Consider the following 14,856-nt stretch of genomic DNA (forward strand, 5'->3'; position numbering starts at 1 on the left):
CAACGCAGCGAACACTCAATGCCGCCACCATCGCCCACCACCAACCAGATCCGTCCTCACTCAGCAGCGCCGACAGCCCCGCAGCGGCCGCCCAATGCCACCACCGCCACCACCGGCAACAGCCACCCCAGGCCGACCATCTCTACTGCCACCCACCAGACCCCCTCTCGTTCAGGGACGCCCACAACCCCGCAGCCGCCGCCCAATGCCATCATCGCCACCACCGGCAACAACAACAACCACGCCAGGCCGACCACCGGCACGGGCAACGCGTCCGGGGCGCACACGGCCGTTTCACGGCAAGGCACTGCGACGCCCGGCAGGAACGGGACAGGAGCGCCTTCGCCTCCGCGTACCAACCCTGCTCCCGGTCCCAACCCTCCCCCCGGCCCCGGTCCTAATCAGACCGCCAACCTGGCGACGAGGAGCGCTAATGGTAACGGCCGTGGCGGCGGCGCGCCTGGTAACGGCAATGGGTCCGCCACCCAGCAGCAGGCAGGGGGGCGGGGAGCTCGTCGTTGATATTGGTTTGTTTTTGGGCCGGGGAGTTTTTGGGGGGTGTATTGACTGATGGGAGGACAAGCGGTAGACTGTTGTGTGTGACATTAAAGGAGTTCAGGTGTGGCAATTATGATAAGTGGTGTTAGTGGCACTGCGTGGTTTTGGGAGGAACATTAGCGGGAGCTGGGTGAGACGGTCATCACGGGAAAGTGGGTAAGGCATAGACTTGTACGATTTATTTATTGACTTGAGCTTTTGCTGACTGTCTGGCTATCTTGCACCGTGAGCTTCCGGTGTCGGCAAGCATCAATTAAGCGCGGCATTGGACTACACGACAACATACGAACAACAGATGAGGCTTCACGGGCATATTATGTCATCACAGCAGCCGTTTGGTAGTGGGGATACTGACCGGATGTCCTCGGTAAGCCGTGCGATATCATGGCGACAGGAAGGTGACCGAAGTTCGAGCATCCTAAAATCTTGTGCATGTTAGCCCCAGAACATTGAGTGATAGAGCAAGCAAGTGGTTGAGTGACTTTATCAGAATCAAAGCCGTGTCACCGGCAGTCTCATCAACGCATAAGCTATGTAGACCGTCGTGATAAAATTTAAATCATCATAAAAGCCACGGGGGAAGTGAGATGAGATGATGCTTACCCTCTACCTTGTCTTGAGTACGGGTGCGAGTTTGTCGACAGTCTAGCGTAATCTGAGGGAGACAGTCAGCGCTCGCTCATCTAGAGTGAGAAAACGGTGTGATGTGTCAGGGCGGGATCAGACATGGACGGTGTCATCTTCGCGTGAGCTCCGACATATGCTTGTCAATTTTAAAGTCGAGTCATCATGAGCAGTGCAGGGAAGCAAGAGTGAAATACCAAGCCGACACATACCTCAACTGCCAAACTACGCTGGATGATCGAACACCACTCATTGGCTTCGCGGTCAACTAATGATGGTTAGCAAAGTTCATTGCTAGGAATGCAATCGCGGATGTCCGTCGATAAAATATCAGAAAGGCATGAATGGTAGTTAAAAGTTTTTGTCTTCAGCGGGAATCCCGAATCAGACTCGTCATCTAGAGTCATCACAGAAAAAGAGGGCAGAAAAGAAATGCACGAAATGTAAGCTTACCCAGTAGCGTGGCTGCCATGACAAAGCGTTGACCGGAGGGCTGCCGTTTTTCAAGCCGGTTAGCTCGAGTTCCCCATGCAATTGATGCAAGCAACAACGATGCGAGGTGCTGATCAGTGGACGAGGTTTTCTAGGCCTGTCGCAAAAATGGCATATCTGCTCATAGGAAATCGGAGCCCAGTGCCGCTTCATCATGGAGCACGTCGAGGTTCGGCTGAGAGGTTGTCACTTACTCAAGCGGGGTAATAGACCTGAGTTAACAATTAGCAACCGAGCATTCACGGCAAGCTGGTCAAAAGGGAAGGAGAGAAAGGTGAAAATCAGAAACAGCCAATTGTTTTCTTCAAGGGGAATCAGTCGGTAATTCCAACTTGCCGAAGCAAAGAAAGATCATCATGAAATCGAGTGCGAGAGTTGGAAAAGCGGTACTAACCCGATGACTATGTCGCAAAGTCGCCAATGCTGTCAAGCGCGTGCCATGCCCCAAATCAGTTGCCCGACAGCCTCATTGTGGCAATGGTGCCGTGCTCTAGGCCATCCTCATACATCCCGCCCAGCAGCTGGGGCTCGTGGAAACTAGAGCTCTGTTCGTTCTGTCAGCTTCTCGACCGATGCAACTAACTGAATAGGTAAAAGCGACGGCGGCAGCGGCAGTGTTCAGACTGACGTTACAATTTCTAGTTTCATGTCCGTAGATCAAAGACTCTAGTTTGCGGTGTTGGGTTGTCATCAGGCAAGTGCCTGCTGCGCGTCGCGAAAAAGAAAAATAGGGACTTACCAGAAGCTGGAGGTGGTGCTCGGTATTGAAAAAGCGAAACAGAAAAAGCTGCAGGTTCAGAGTTTTTGAAGCTGGTTTCGATTGTGGAGAAGGTGGAAAATTCCGGTGCGGTGGAGTGGGTCCGTAGGAAGGATGGGACCTGGCTATCCTAAGCTCACGTGATGACGCTTCCGTTACGCGTTTCCTTGGGGGTCAGGCTCCAGCCGTCCACTCCGCTGCTTCGTGTTGCGCTGACGCGCGCCACTCCTTTACTTGTTGGGAAGGAAACTGAACCGCCGGGTAACTACTGAATCCAAATCCAGCGTATCCCGACGACATAAAAGGTGTAAATCTTGGTTCAGTGCAATACATTCACAACCATGCCTGAGATTGCTGAGAGTATGTTTGAGCAGTGACTTCGATAGATTCTCCGCTGACAAACAACCAGTCGCCCGGGTGGTGCACTATCTGCGTCTACACTTGGTCGGCAAGACAATCAAGAACGTTACGGCGATAGAAGACACCAATGTGTTTGGCAAAGTTGGGACGACTGGGGCGGAAGTTGTGAAGGCATTAACCGGGAAGAAGGTCGTCTCAGCGGGAACACAGGGCAAATACTTTTGGTAAGCCGCCCGATTCTCAAAGGGGTTCAAGGCGGCTAACCGAGTAAAGGCTTGTTCTTGATGAATCGCCTCATCCCGTAATGCACTTCGGCATGACTGGTACGGTTGTCCTCGCTTAGCCGTCTATGGCGTAACTAATCCTCCCTACAGGCTGGATCCACATCAAGGGCGACCAGACAGCATACACCAATTACTACAAGAAGATGAAGCCCGAAGAATTGAACGCGTGGCCACCAAAACACTGGAAATTCCACCTAACAACCGAAGACCCGGCAGTCGAAGTCGCCTTTACCGACCCCCGACGCTTCGGCCGGTGTCCGGCTGGTGGATTGCCCGGGCGAAAGCATCAGGAAGCACTCGCCGCTCGTAGAGAACGGGCCAGACCCAGTCGTCGATACTGACGTCTTTACTGAGGAGTATCTCCGACAGAAGATGAAGTCGCGGCACGTGCCTATCAAGGCGCTCATTCTCGACCAGGCCGTCATCAGTGGGGTCGGCAACTGGGTCGGGGACGAAGTTCTCTACCAGGCAAAACTCCACCCGGAACAATATTGCGATGACTTCGGTGACGAGCAGATCAAGAGTCTCTACAAATCTATCCGCCACGTGTGTCAATTTGCCGTTGACAAGCTCGGGGACTCGGATCAGTTTCCTAAAGATTGGATGTTCCATTATCGGTGGGGCAAGGGCCAGAAAGGCGCCGCGGGCCACTTACCCAGCGGCGAAAAGCTGGCATTTCTAACAGTTGGCGGAAGAACCAGCTGTTACGCGCCGGGTGTGCAAAAGAAGAGCGGTCGCGTCGTGCCTGGTGCCAAGGAGGAGATCATCGAATCTGATCAAGAGGAAGCCAAGCCTAAGAAAGCCACCAAGTCAAAGGCCGTCAAGGTCGAAGATGACCAGCCGCAGAGCAAGAAGAAGCGGAAAGCCGAGTAGGAGGAACCGCCAGTCAATAAGAGTTGAGCTGGCCCGAAGAAGGCTGCAACCGGTAAAGCGAAGACAGTCAAGACAGAATATACAACCACGGTATCCAGCAATACCGAGCCAGTGGGGCGGCGTTCTGGTAGGCTGCAAGGGAAACGGTCGATGTATTGATGGGAAAGCCTAGGACCTTCAGTTTCTCTTTGTATCTCCAGCATCCTGGCTTGACCCCCTGATCATGGCACTGATGCTTCGTTTGGAGGGAAATGTACCAAACAATGCCATTAGATGCTTCGACATCGCCCGAAGTTGAGCTTGCTTCCCAGCCCTCCGCCGCTTTGCCCAACATCCGGAAGTCTATACCCTCAGTCAACAGAATCCCTTTGCCAGATTGAAGTCAAAAGTCAAAACTTACAATCCACATAGTGTCCCGGCGTGGCAGTCATGTAACACTCACAGTCTTCCGTGTCGGATGCATTCTTGAACGTGTGCACCGCTCCGGGAGGAACGGTCATGAGGTCGCCCCCCGAAGCTGTCACCTCACCGTCGGGCGTGACGAACGTCATAGACCCTACCCCACACGCCACAACCGTCAACAATCAGCTGCTGCATGCCTCCCAAGGCCATATCAGACTCACCATTGATTACGAGAAACAATTCATCGTGGAACCGGTGCCAGTGCATCGGCGGACCACTCTTGCCGGCGGGTATCTCGAGTAGCACACCACTGACCCGGTTCTCGGTCAGGGAGCCATCTTCGTAAATGCGGATTGTCAAGGGGCCGACGTGGAGGGTTTCGGCGGCGTCCTTCTTGTGAAGCTTGGCGTGGACTGGGCCGCGGATCGGCATCTTGGTTTGTTTGGTTTACGTGCTATATAGCTGAGTTTGGTGGTTGAGGACCCGGGTTGTTGAACGGTGTGGGTGGGGCTGGTATGACCTCAGAACACTGGCAGTATTGAGTGGCATGTCCGTGTACATGTGCAACCAACCCTAGCCCCTTTCTTTCCATTTTACTCCTCGCTCCTTCCCCCAGATTTGTTTCGGCATTCGAAGTCTGTTTCACTTTTTCTTCTTTTTTTTCTTTTAATCACTAATCACCAACATTGGCATTCCAATGAAGGAGTCAGCAATAAGGTGCTCATTTCCTTCTTGTACACCTCAGCACTTAATATGTCGATGGGGGGCGGGGTTGAAACTATGTCCCCTATGAGAAGAGAAACACCTGTTATTCAACTGTCATCAAACGATCCGAATGCTTCATAGCCCCAAAAGCTGCGGAGACTTACCCCGACTATGAGCTTTGCGTCTGACACTTGATGCAGACCCAGCAGAATTCCCGAGATGACGGCCCGGGTTTAGGTCTGCTTCCCTGCACGCCCCCCTCCCTTGCGATGTCGGGGCTTGATTCGAGATGTTCCCGGACTACTATCACCACCATCACCGAGCCGCCTGCAAGTGCGGGTAGTCTATCGAGTTGATGAAGGCGTCAGATCATGTCAACTTCCACGGGGACTCAGCATCCGCTCCGCCAGAAACGCACACCCGCCAACAAATCTGACAGTGACCAGAGACAGATAACACCGCGCCGCAATCGGCGATAGTTCGTGATGCGGCCTCAGCTCGCCATTTTGTCGGACGGGACTTAGTTCTGGCGGTTATTCTTGGGGTGAGACTGCTTTCGGGGTTGTAGTATGGCTAAAGGCAGCCAAGCAGCCAATATATTTTCGACAGGCTGTTTATATCAGCCCGAGTCCTCATTCGCCCGCCTACCATTTCCACACAAGAGGAACGGTTGTCGCCCCAGGCTCCTAGATGGTGCGGCTGGAAATCTCAACCGTCGGATTGCATGAACTAGGCAAGCCCGGGCACTCTTTTCCACAGCCCCCATGCTCTAGTGTATGCTTGTCTACCCTCCAACCAAGCTTGCCCAATATCCACCGCCAATCTGAGGGTTTCATCACGCGTTCTAGCCATGGCGGTTGTCCTGAACCTTTCCACCTCAGCGGTTCTCAGTGCTCGGCGCCTAGGAATGAGGCTCTTGCCAAGTTCGGGGAATATCACCTTATTCTCACCTTCTCCAACAACTTTCCACTGGATCACTCGTCGAACCTGGTTCAACAAACGTTCCCTCTTTCAACGCTCTTGACCTTCACATCATCTTACCTACTTCAGCTTTTCAAAGAATCCTTTAGCCGGCATCTCTAGGTCCTCGACACGGTTGGTCTTCCCGTGCGGTACCATGAAGTGTGTAAGTGGGCCTCCTTTGCTCGCCAGCCGACGGTAGCGCCAACCGCACTGCAGCATGGGGCGGTCGGAAAGGCAACGTCCCACTCCTCGCTTCACCTGCCGGCTTCTATCCCCCGTAATCTACCCATCTTTGGTTTCCCTAGTTCTTCCCTCTCGCTTCCCCACACGCAACGCTTCGGCCCTTCTATACCGTCCCCACAGGAAGCTGACGGTACCAAGCCATACACGCCCATCCGAATCTGGGGAAGTACAAGGGAGTTGGCCTCCGGCGAGGTCTAGACCGGATGAGGCCTACCCCGGTTCTCTGTGGTTTCTTTCTCTTCATACGTGTGACGGATTATCACTCCAAGAACAAAGCGCCACTGGGGAGAGTCCGAGAACACAAGAGTAAGAACGGATGCCCAATGGATAGCATGCCCAGTCTATCCCCGGTCAACGGCACATATTTCCTCGGGAGGCTCGTGTGTACCAAGTATACCCTTGGGTGTCGAGCCCCAGGTTATTAGGGATGGGTCTGTTGGCCGGGATGGTATTGCCTTTCGGGCCCTCGGAACACGCTCGGATCGGGGGCCAAGGATATAAGTGACACGGATAGCGCGTGTTGCGATAATAAATTGCGTCTGAACCTTTTATGCGGTAGGATACTGCTGGTTATTCGGCCGAGCTCTTTTCGTGCCTGACGCTTGTCCTTACCCTCGACTTTTTATGAGCGAATATGTATCGGCTGCCAGGCCCATCCGGCCGAAACCTATATCCTGCCGCAGAGGCAGGTCATATATTGCGGGCAACAACCCAAACGGGGGTTGCGGCGTTTATCTTCAACGAGATAATGGCAAGCCATAAAAGGGGTCGCTTCCTCCTTTCCGGGCAAGCCACCGACATCACCCTCGCATCCCTCCAACTTCCGGTTACCCTTGCCTTCTAGCCTCCGTTCAAGATGCTCTCCAAGGTCCTTGCGTTGGCCGCCCTCCTGGGCCCGGCTGCTGCCCAGGTGGTGGGGACGGAGACGACCGAGACGCACCCCAAGATGACTTGGCAGAAGTGCAGTGCCGGCGGCTCCTGCACCAACGTGAACGGTGAGGTGACCATCGACTCCAACTGGCGTTGGGTCCACGACAAGAACGGCTACACCAACTGCTACAGCGGTAACGCCTGGAACTCGACCATCTGCAAGGACGACAAGTCCTGCGCCTCCAACTGCGCCCTGGACGGTGCCGACTACCCCGGCACGTACGGCGCGTCGACCAGCGGCAATGCCTTGACCCTTAAGTTCGTCACTGAGGGTGACTACTGTATGTGAACTTCTGTGCTAGATTGGCGGGACGTTGAATTGTTAACGACATTTGGCAGCTACCAACATCGGCTCGCGCCTGTACCTGATGGCTGGCGCGGACAAGTACCAGATGTTCACCCTGCTCGGCAACGAGTTCACCTTTGACGTTGACACATCCAAGCTCGGGTAAGTGAAGGCGAGTATCTGTTACTGAGCTGGTTAAGGCTAAATCAATGCTAGATGCGGCCTCAACGGCGCCCTGTACTTCGTCTCTATGGACGAGGACGGTGGCAAGTCCAAGTACTCGGGTAACAAGGCTGGAGCCAAGTACGGTACTGGCTATTGCGATGCCCAGTGCCCGCGCGACCTCAAGTTCATCAATGGCGAAGCCAATGTTGCCGGCTGGAAGGAGTCATCGAACGATCAGAACGCTGGTGTGGGCCAGTACGGCTCCTGCTGCACTGAGATGGATATCTGGTAGGTTGCCTTCCTCACTCTATCGATGATAGAAGTGCCTTCTGACGTGACAAAGGGAGGCGAACTCCATCTCGACCGCCTACACTCCTCACCCCTGTACCACCGTTGGTCAGCACCGCTGCGAGGGCGATGCGTGCGGCGGGACCTACTCTGAGACGAGGTATGCGGGTACTTGCGATCCCGATGGTTGCGACTTCAACACATACCGCCAAGGTGTCAAGGACTTTTACGGCCCGGGCATGACGGTCGACACAAACAAGAAGTTCACGGTTGTGACGCAGTTCATCAAGGGTAGCAATGGCCCAGCTGTCCGAGATCAAGCGGTTCTACGTGCAGAACGGCAAGGTGATCGAGACCCCCCCAGAGCACCATCGAGGGGCAACCCGGGCAACAGCATTACGGCCGACTTCTGCAAGTCGCAGAAGGTAGCCTTCAACGATAAGGATACCTTCAACGACAAGGGCGGCATGGCCCAGTTCAGCAAGGGCATCGCCGCCCCCCATGGTGCTCGTCATGTCGCTGTGGGACGACCACTACTCCAACATGCTGTGGCTCGACTCCACCTACCCGACCGACGCCAGCCCTGATGAGCCCGGCAAAGGCCGCGGTACTTGCGAGACGTCCTCGGGCGTGCCGAGCGACATCGAGGCCAGCCAGGCCAGCAACCAGGTCATCTACTGTAAGTCTGCGGTTTGTCTGATGGAAATGCTTAATTACTGACTGCGACCGTAGCGAACATCAAGTTTGGCCCCATTGGCTCGACCTTTAAGCAGCCGTAAGAGGTCATGGCTTCCTCGTGTGGTACTGCCCAGCGTAAGCGTAGAGCTAGAGGTGCGATAGGGGTGTGGCATGGTATGTGTATGGCAACGAATATCTCTGTTCTTAAGAAGTACAATTTCCTGTAAATAGGTTGTCTGGATACACAGATATAGCTTCCAAAAACAAATCCGTTTTCCGTAAACCAACTTTCCTACACCCGAAGGAGAGAAAACAAGTCATAACTCATCGAGGGTATCCCAGCAATACGTCTTCAAATAAAAACAAATAGACGACCAAACGCCAGCTCAGCCGAGCACATTTTCCCTTCCGGTGACCTAAAGACGCCTCAGTCACCTCACTCAAGCGAAGCAGCATCACACAAAAACCCCACCGACAAATCCAACCCCCCTCCCCCACCACCCTTATCCAACCTGGAGGCCACCCTCAAGGGGATGATACTCAGCACATTCAGAAACGGCTCTCCCGACTTTTTGTAATTGACCACCTCCACCTGCACCTCGCGCCGCATCTCCACGGCCGCCCGCATCCGCCTCACCACCTCCATATCCACGCCATATCCCCTCCTCCGCGCCACCCCGTATCCATTCCCACTCCCACCCCCACCCCCACCCACCTTCACCCCGCGCTCTCCCCCCCGAAGAAGAGCACCACCACCACCACCACCCCCAGCCCCAGAAACGAGCCTCGAAACAGGAGCAGAAACAAGAGGAGGCGGCGCCTGCAAAATCGACATCCGTCTAGCGCTCCCGGGGTCTACCGTCCAGGACCTGTAAAGGGCTTGGGTAGCGTAAATCATGGACTGCTCCGTTCTGGCGAAGTCGTCGATGAGCAAGGTCGCAGAAGACGTCGATTGCCCCGAGGGAGACGGTGAGTTTGGGGCCGGCTGTAGAATGGCCGTCTGGGAGATGGAGTGGGGCTTAGTGGGGGGGGTGAGGAATGATTGGGTGGGTTGGGGGATGGGGGTGAAGGTTGGAGGGTGGAGGTTGGAGGTTGGAGGTTGGAGGTTGAAGGGAGGCGGAAGGATGGAAGGGGGGGTAAACAAAAGGGGTGAAGGGTGTTGGGAGAGAGGGTAAAAGGGAAAGATAGCGGGAATTGTGTGATACTGAGGGGCGGGGGCAAACAGAATAAGGGGAAAACAAAATAGAGTCAGCAAAACTAACCAGAATCGTGAGAATGTCGATGCCACTCGGGGAGTAGAGGCCCGGGTAGATGAGCGGATCCTGGATTCGCGGGTTCGAGAGTTGCCCCTATTCTCTATGAGCAAACACACAACACAGAAACACAGAATGGGGGGGAATACAATCATGGCTTGCTCTTCCCAGGTGTTCATGTGGGTGGTCATGGTGGGATGTGAAGTGGGAGCCTGGCGGAGAGGCTGCGTGGGAACTTGTTGATGTGACCAGATTGGCTTTACTAGCAAGGGCATCGAGTACCGGCTTTGCTTATGTCGTTTGATAGAATTGGGTGCTTGTTTTGACAGGCGAGGGGCGGAAAATGGGAATGTAAACCTATCCTTTATACCATTGCGAGAAGTAGTGTGCAGTTAAGCCACAATATCGGGAGGGCATGAGCCATGGGAGGTATTTGCATAAATCAAGTATGATATATGAATATCTCAGCTAGCTTGACGTTATTGCCGTTAGGTATGTACTACTGTCGAGAAGCGGATCGAGCATCGTGTGGTCAATCGAGCCCAAAGGCAGCCTTGTGCGAGTCAAATGTTACGGAGAACTGGCCGTGGAAAACAAGGATTAAATCACAGGTACTCGGTAAAACGCACAATGACAGAACATTTGCGGTCCAGACTATCGAGACCTAGGAGGGAATTTCGACCAGCGGCGATGGGAAAGCGGAGAATACCATGGTCCAGGGGGAATTGTTGATAGCATGTTCCTCATGGGGGGCTGTTGGTCTGATGGCCTTTGGCGATGCACCTGTGCCTCCCCGATCCCCAGCCCACTCGATTATCAGATGCATCGGCGGTCCCTGAGATCGGGCTGGAGGCTATGTCATCGCGTCAGGGGTCATGTCCCGCCAACGCAGCTCGAGACAGGCACAGACACCCGGATGTGCCAGATAAGTAGACCGGTTATTGGGAAGTGGGTATCGGATGCACCGAGTTAGCGAACTCTTTCGATGGCCTGGGAGGTACGGGGGTACTTACCGATGGGCCCGCCCTTTATCCCGATCTGAGGTCGTGGCGATCGGAGTTGGGATCGATGCAGGAGTTGACATCAGACTGCGGCACGTCGCAAGGATCTTCGTTGACTCTTGGCCCAAAGAAGCGGATGGAGCTTTTTTGTCTATTTCGCGATTTCCTCGTCTGAAACTGCATCACGATATGATGGCATTAGATGCCAGAATGCATGGGATCGGGAATGGGGAGAGAGTGAAATGACCTGGGGCATTGTTTGGGTTTGCTGCTCTCGACTTTGCCTGCGAGTATATGTACATCCATTATTCGCTGCCATTCCAGTTTGCTCAAAACATGAAAGCTAGGTATAGAGCGGCCCGCCTAGCCGTGAGACCTGAAGCAGTGACATGATAGATACCCTGCAGTGGTGTTGAGGCAGGATGCAATCATCAATGTGCCTTTCGTCATCGTTGCAAACACAGTGAATAAAACACTGTGTTTGTACTGTGCAATCGCCCAGTGTCGATCCTCGATCCTGAGATGGCCAAGACCGAAGGACCCACAGCACCTAAACCCCCCACCGTCGCGTCTGGTTCCTACCCACGCGTCTGAAGCAGCACAGAGGTTTGTCGTGGTGTCAAAGGGCTCTATGGATTCTCTTCGACTGGGCTCCACCGCATAACCACTCAACTCTGTATGCGAATGCTGATTACACTACGACACGTTTTGGCCCCCGACCAAGACACTCGACTACCTTCCACAAGATCTTCATTGATTTGTCGGCCCCACCATGCCGCGACTTCTGCAGCGCACCCGTCGACCCGACGCGGCGTCATCTGGACAGCAGCCGCCTGACGATGCTCCCCTCGAGCTGCCGCCCTACGAGCCGCCGTCACATCCCATGGACGAAACATTCAAGCGGAAGCTCGCAGCTCTCAACGGTAGCCGTGAGACAGACAGTGCGAGGCGCCAGTACGAAGCCCACCTCTCCAAATCGTCCACCTACCTGTTCGAGAGCGTCGGCAGCATCAATGACATTCTCTTTGCTCGCAAGCGCTCGCTCGCTCACATGATTGAGAAGCGGCGGGCCCGTGGCGAGGAGGGCACGAGTGATGTCCAGTCGTCGCTGGAGGAGTACGTGGGCCGAGCTGGATGCGACCATCACCGAGTTTGACCGACTCTTCCGAGCAAGCGCTGCGTTGGGTGATCGATTGCCCGCGCCGAACTTCGAGGTACCATCAGGCGGATGCTGGAGCAGGTTATGGGAATGGGCTAGAATGCTCAAGCGGCCGCGGCCGGGAGACCCAAGCCTCCCAAGAATAAAACGGCCGTGGCGGCTGTGCAGCGATGATCGAAGACGGCGGCGCGGCTTCCGGAGATGCAGAGGAAGAGGAGGATGAAGGCGAGACAGCCGCTGAGGATGTACCTCCATTGGCCGGCGTGAGGGAGCTGTTGGAAGCCGCCCGCAAAGCCAAGATGGACGAATACGACGCTCTGAGCCCCCACCAGCGGTATGCCACCAACAACGACTACATCTCGTTCAAAAAGAATTGGCATGATGCGCTACACCCGGAGGATCAGGTCCCCGTTCCCGATCCGTCGACCTGGTTCGACGAGCATGGGAGGCCAACCAAGGATGCCGTGGCGGATGCAAACGAGGACGACGACCTCGTGGTCGAGCGCGAAATCATCGATCTAAAGTGTCCGCTATCATTGCAGATTATGAAAGAACCCTACAGCAACCACCGGTGCAGGCACACATTTGAAAAGATGGCCATCATGGAATTCATCCAGAGTAATGGCGGCATGGCGAAATGCCCTGTCTGCTCCGAGGTACGATTCCATCAGAGGCTCTAGCCGTCGTAATCATTCACACACTAACATAGCCCTAGGACCTGCGCATCAAAGACCTGTACCTGGATGAGGTGGTTCTTCGGAAAGTCAAGCGGGCCGCCGAAGCCGCTAGGCGAGGAGTCGATGACACTTCTGATATTGAGCCCGAAGACGATGATTCTAGTATGATTGTCGGGAAATCCATCAACATCAAGAAGGAGAGAGGTCACACCCGACGCCGGATGGATGAAATCGACGCAGACGACGACTGATGTTGTTAAGCGAACGTATAAATCACCAACTCACTGTTTGGTTACCCTTCCCCTGCAGGCCCCCGAGCCAGCCCTCACCGCAATCGTACATTATCTACCAACTGACCCGCCTGTGAACGAAAACCAACGCCGACTACCCGCACCATCCGCCCTAAATTAAGTGAGGCAAGTCCCCAGAGCTGGGCGGGGAGGAGCACCCACCCGACGCTCGACTTCCCCCTCGCTTGGTCCAGTCAGGACCCTGGAATCCGTGACCCCTATTCCCGGCTGCACCCCGGCCTGATGGCCATAACTCGGAAAATCGTAACATCCGCCCTTGTATCAGTGAAAACATCTAAGACGAGCACCGGCACTTACGAGATGACGCAAGCGCTACTCTTGGCCCGTGAGGAGCCTTAATGAATACCCATACCCGTCCGACATGCCACCCATGGGGATGTTGCTCTGGTCCGATCCCGATACGTCCGAAGATAGAATCACCACGTCGCGCGGGTCTTGTCGGTACATTGGTACAGAATTGGGGGAGTAGCAACCAATGTTCTGAGCGCCGAACTGCGGGAGCCCGCATCCGTACTGGGCCATGGAGAACGCTGCACCATGCGCCAGAGCCGGGCTGGGCGAGGGCGTGATTGGAGTGTACGGATACTCCGATTTGGCGAGGCAGAGGGAACTGAAGACAGGGATTCGATCAGCCCTTGATCACCAAACCGTCGCCGGCACTGGCACCGAACTATACCTCCGAAAACCGGCTCCTGATGTCGCTACGCACATTCCGGGAGGGAACAACCCGGCTGACGTTGCGACGGCCGGAGTGGCTGCCTGCGGGCTGCCCTCATCCATATCTGGACTTTGTCGTGGAGAGGGACGCATGTCGCCTTCCGATATCGATGGCCGTCTGCTGAGACTCATGTCGCCCATGCCCCTGCGACGCGAGTACTTGTGGATTCCCCACCTGTCGAAGCGTGACCTATACGCGCGGGTGCTATACAAGACGATATCAGCTGTGGGCACCACAAGATACCTGCCGGAGCAGTATGCCTTTTCTTCCGCTCGCCCCAGTCTCGAGGATCATGCAAGGAGGGTCTGCACATACGACGCCCTGAAGCCGTATTTCTGCGCCATGAAACGCTGGACTTCATGGAGCGGCTTGTTTTGGTCCTTGTATTCGGCAGTGATGACCTCCCGGTACTTGTCCCATTGTTTCGTCATGGTGTGCGGGATTGCACGAGGGGTTGGGGGTGGCGAAGAGACCCTCACGACGTCGAGGTCCACACAAGGATTGTCAAGCTATACGACGACAATGGTGAGGCTGCTCGAGTCAGGGATAGGCGGTAAATGAAGCATTTGAGGCAAGGCTGAAGATAGCGCCAAAGTTAAGGGGGATCATCCCAACGGGAGGGCGAGCAGGGTCGAGGTATGTTGTTGATGATATAGACTATTGGTGATAGGGACATCACAATCACCGGGCGTGAGAGCAATCAAAGTGATCGTAGGTCTCTACCTAGGCGAACATACACAAGCCCTCACCCTGCCCGGAGTGTTTATGTACGGACCAACGCGCGCCCCCATCCAAGAATGAGGTGAGGCGACCAATTGACGGCCCGCAAGTCGTGGCTTCACCCAAGCTTCGGGAGGTCACTCCGGTACAAGGAGTCGGGGGAGGGCCGACAGCAGGGCTATTCCCGAGGGAGGCTAGCCGGCCGAGTCCATGGATGAGTCCGGGTGGAAGTGACTCCCTCCCTTCCGATGCTTGGCCCACAAGCGCCTCAGACGCCAACCACTCGTTTACAGCCTGCGATAACAGGGATGCAGCGCGGAAAGAAGGGCAGTCGCGGATAACCATCGGGAACGGTTAACGCAATCCCACACACGCCTTCGGCAAGAATGGACGACCCCTCATCGTCCAC

General features: G+C 55.0%; 6 protein-coding genes across 6 annotated transcripts; 4 read left to right on the plus strand and 2 right to left on the minus strand.

Moving 5' to 3' along the window:
• Positions 1 to 18: 18 nt before the first annotated feature.
• Positions 19 to 522, plus strand: CHGG_09173 (uncharacterized protein; the record flags this gene model as incomplete). The annotated part of the gene is made up of 1 exon (XM_001227099.1): positions 19 to 522. One exon carries the CDS (start codon positions 19 to 21, stop codon positions 520 to 522), a length of 504 nt encoding a protein of 167 aa, XP_001227100.1.
• Positions 523 to 3,303: 2,781 nt separating this feature from the next.
• CHGG_09174 (uncharacterized protein) lies at positions 3,304 to 4,782 on the minus strand (the record flags this gene model as incomplete). Its single annotated transcript, XM_001227100.1, has 4 exons — positions 3,304 to 3,667; positions 4,206 to 4,290; positions 4,349 to 4,504; positions 4,572 to 4,782. The coding sequence occupies 4 exons, from the start codon at positions 4,780 to 4,782 to the stop codon at positions 3,304 to 3,306; spliced, it is 816 nt and encodes a 271-aa protein (XP_001227101.1).
• A 2,335-nt stretch (positions 4,783 to 7,117) lies between these two features.
• CHGG_09175 (uncharacterized protein) lies at positions 7,118 to 7,934 on the plus strand (the record flags this gene model as incomplete). Its single annotated transcript, XM_001227101.1, has 3 exons — positions 7,118 to 7,472; positions 7,531 to 7,639; positions 7,694 to 7,934. 3 exons carry the CDS (start codon positions 7,118 to 7,120, stop codon positions 7,932 to 7,934), a joined length of 705 nt encoding a protein of 234 aa, XP_001227102.1.
• A 497-nt stretch (positions 7,935 to 8,431) lies between these two features.
• On the plus strand, positions 8,432 to 8,709 carry CHGG_09176 (uncharacterized protein; the record flags this gene model as incomplete). Its single annotated transcript, XM_001227102.1, has 2 exons — positions 8,432 to 8,609; positions 8,663 to 8,709. The coding sequence occupies 2 exons, from the start codon at positions 8,432 to 8,434 to the stop codon at positions 8,707 to 8,709; spliced, it is 225 nt and encodes a 74-aa protein (XP_001227103.1).
• A 2,925-nt stretch (positions 8,710 to 11,634) lies between these two features.
• Positions 11,635 to 12,949, plus strand: CHGG_09177 (uncharacterized protein; the record flags this gene model as incomplete). Its single annotated transcript, XM_001227103.1, has 4 exons — positions 11,635 to 11,963; positions 12,014 to 12,102; positions 12,190 to 12,677; positions 12,737 to 12,949. The coding sequence occupies 4 exons, from the start codon at positions 11,635 to 11,637 to the stop codon at positions 12,947 to 12,949; spliced, it is 1,119 nt and encodes a 372-aa protein (XP_001227104.1).
• A 699-nt stretch (positions 12,950 to 13,648) lies between these two features.
• Positions 13,649 to 14,158, minus strand: CHGG_09178 (uncharacterized protein; the record flags this gene model as incomplete). The annotated part of the gene is made up of 2 exons (XM_001227104.1): positions 13,649 to 13,931; positions 14,043 to 14,158. The coding sequence occupies 2 exons, from the start codon at positions 14,156 to 14,158 to the stop codon at positions 13,649 to 13,651; spliced, it is 399 nt and encodes a 132-aa protein (XP_001227105.1).
• Between the last annotated feature and the right edge of the window lie 698 nt (positions 14,159 to 14,856).

Source organism: Chaetomium globosum, genomic scaffold (genome assembly GCF_000143365.1).
Source record: "Chaetomium globosum CBS 148.51 scaffold_6 genomic scaffold, whole genome shotgun sequence".
In the NCBI taxonomy this organism is placed as follows: Eukaryota; Fungi; Ascomycota; class Sordariomycetes; order Sordariales; family Chaetomiaceae; genus Chaetomium; species Chaetomium globosum.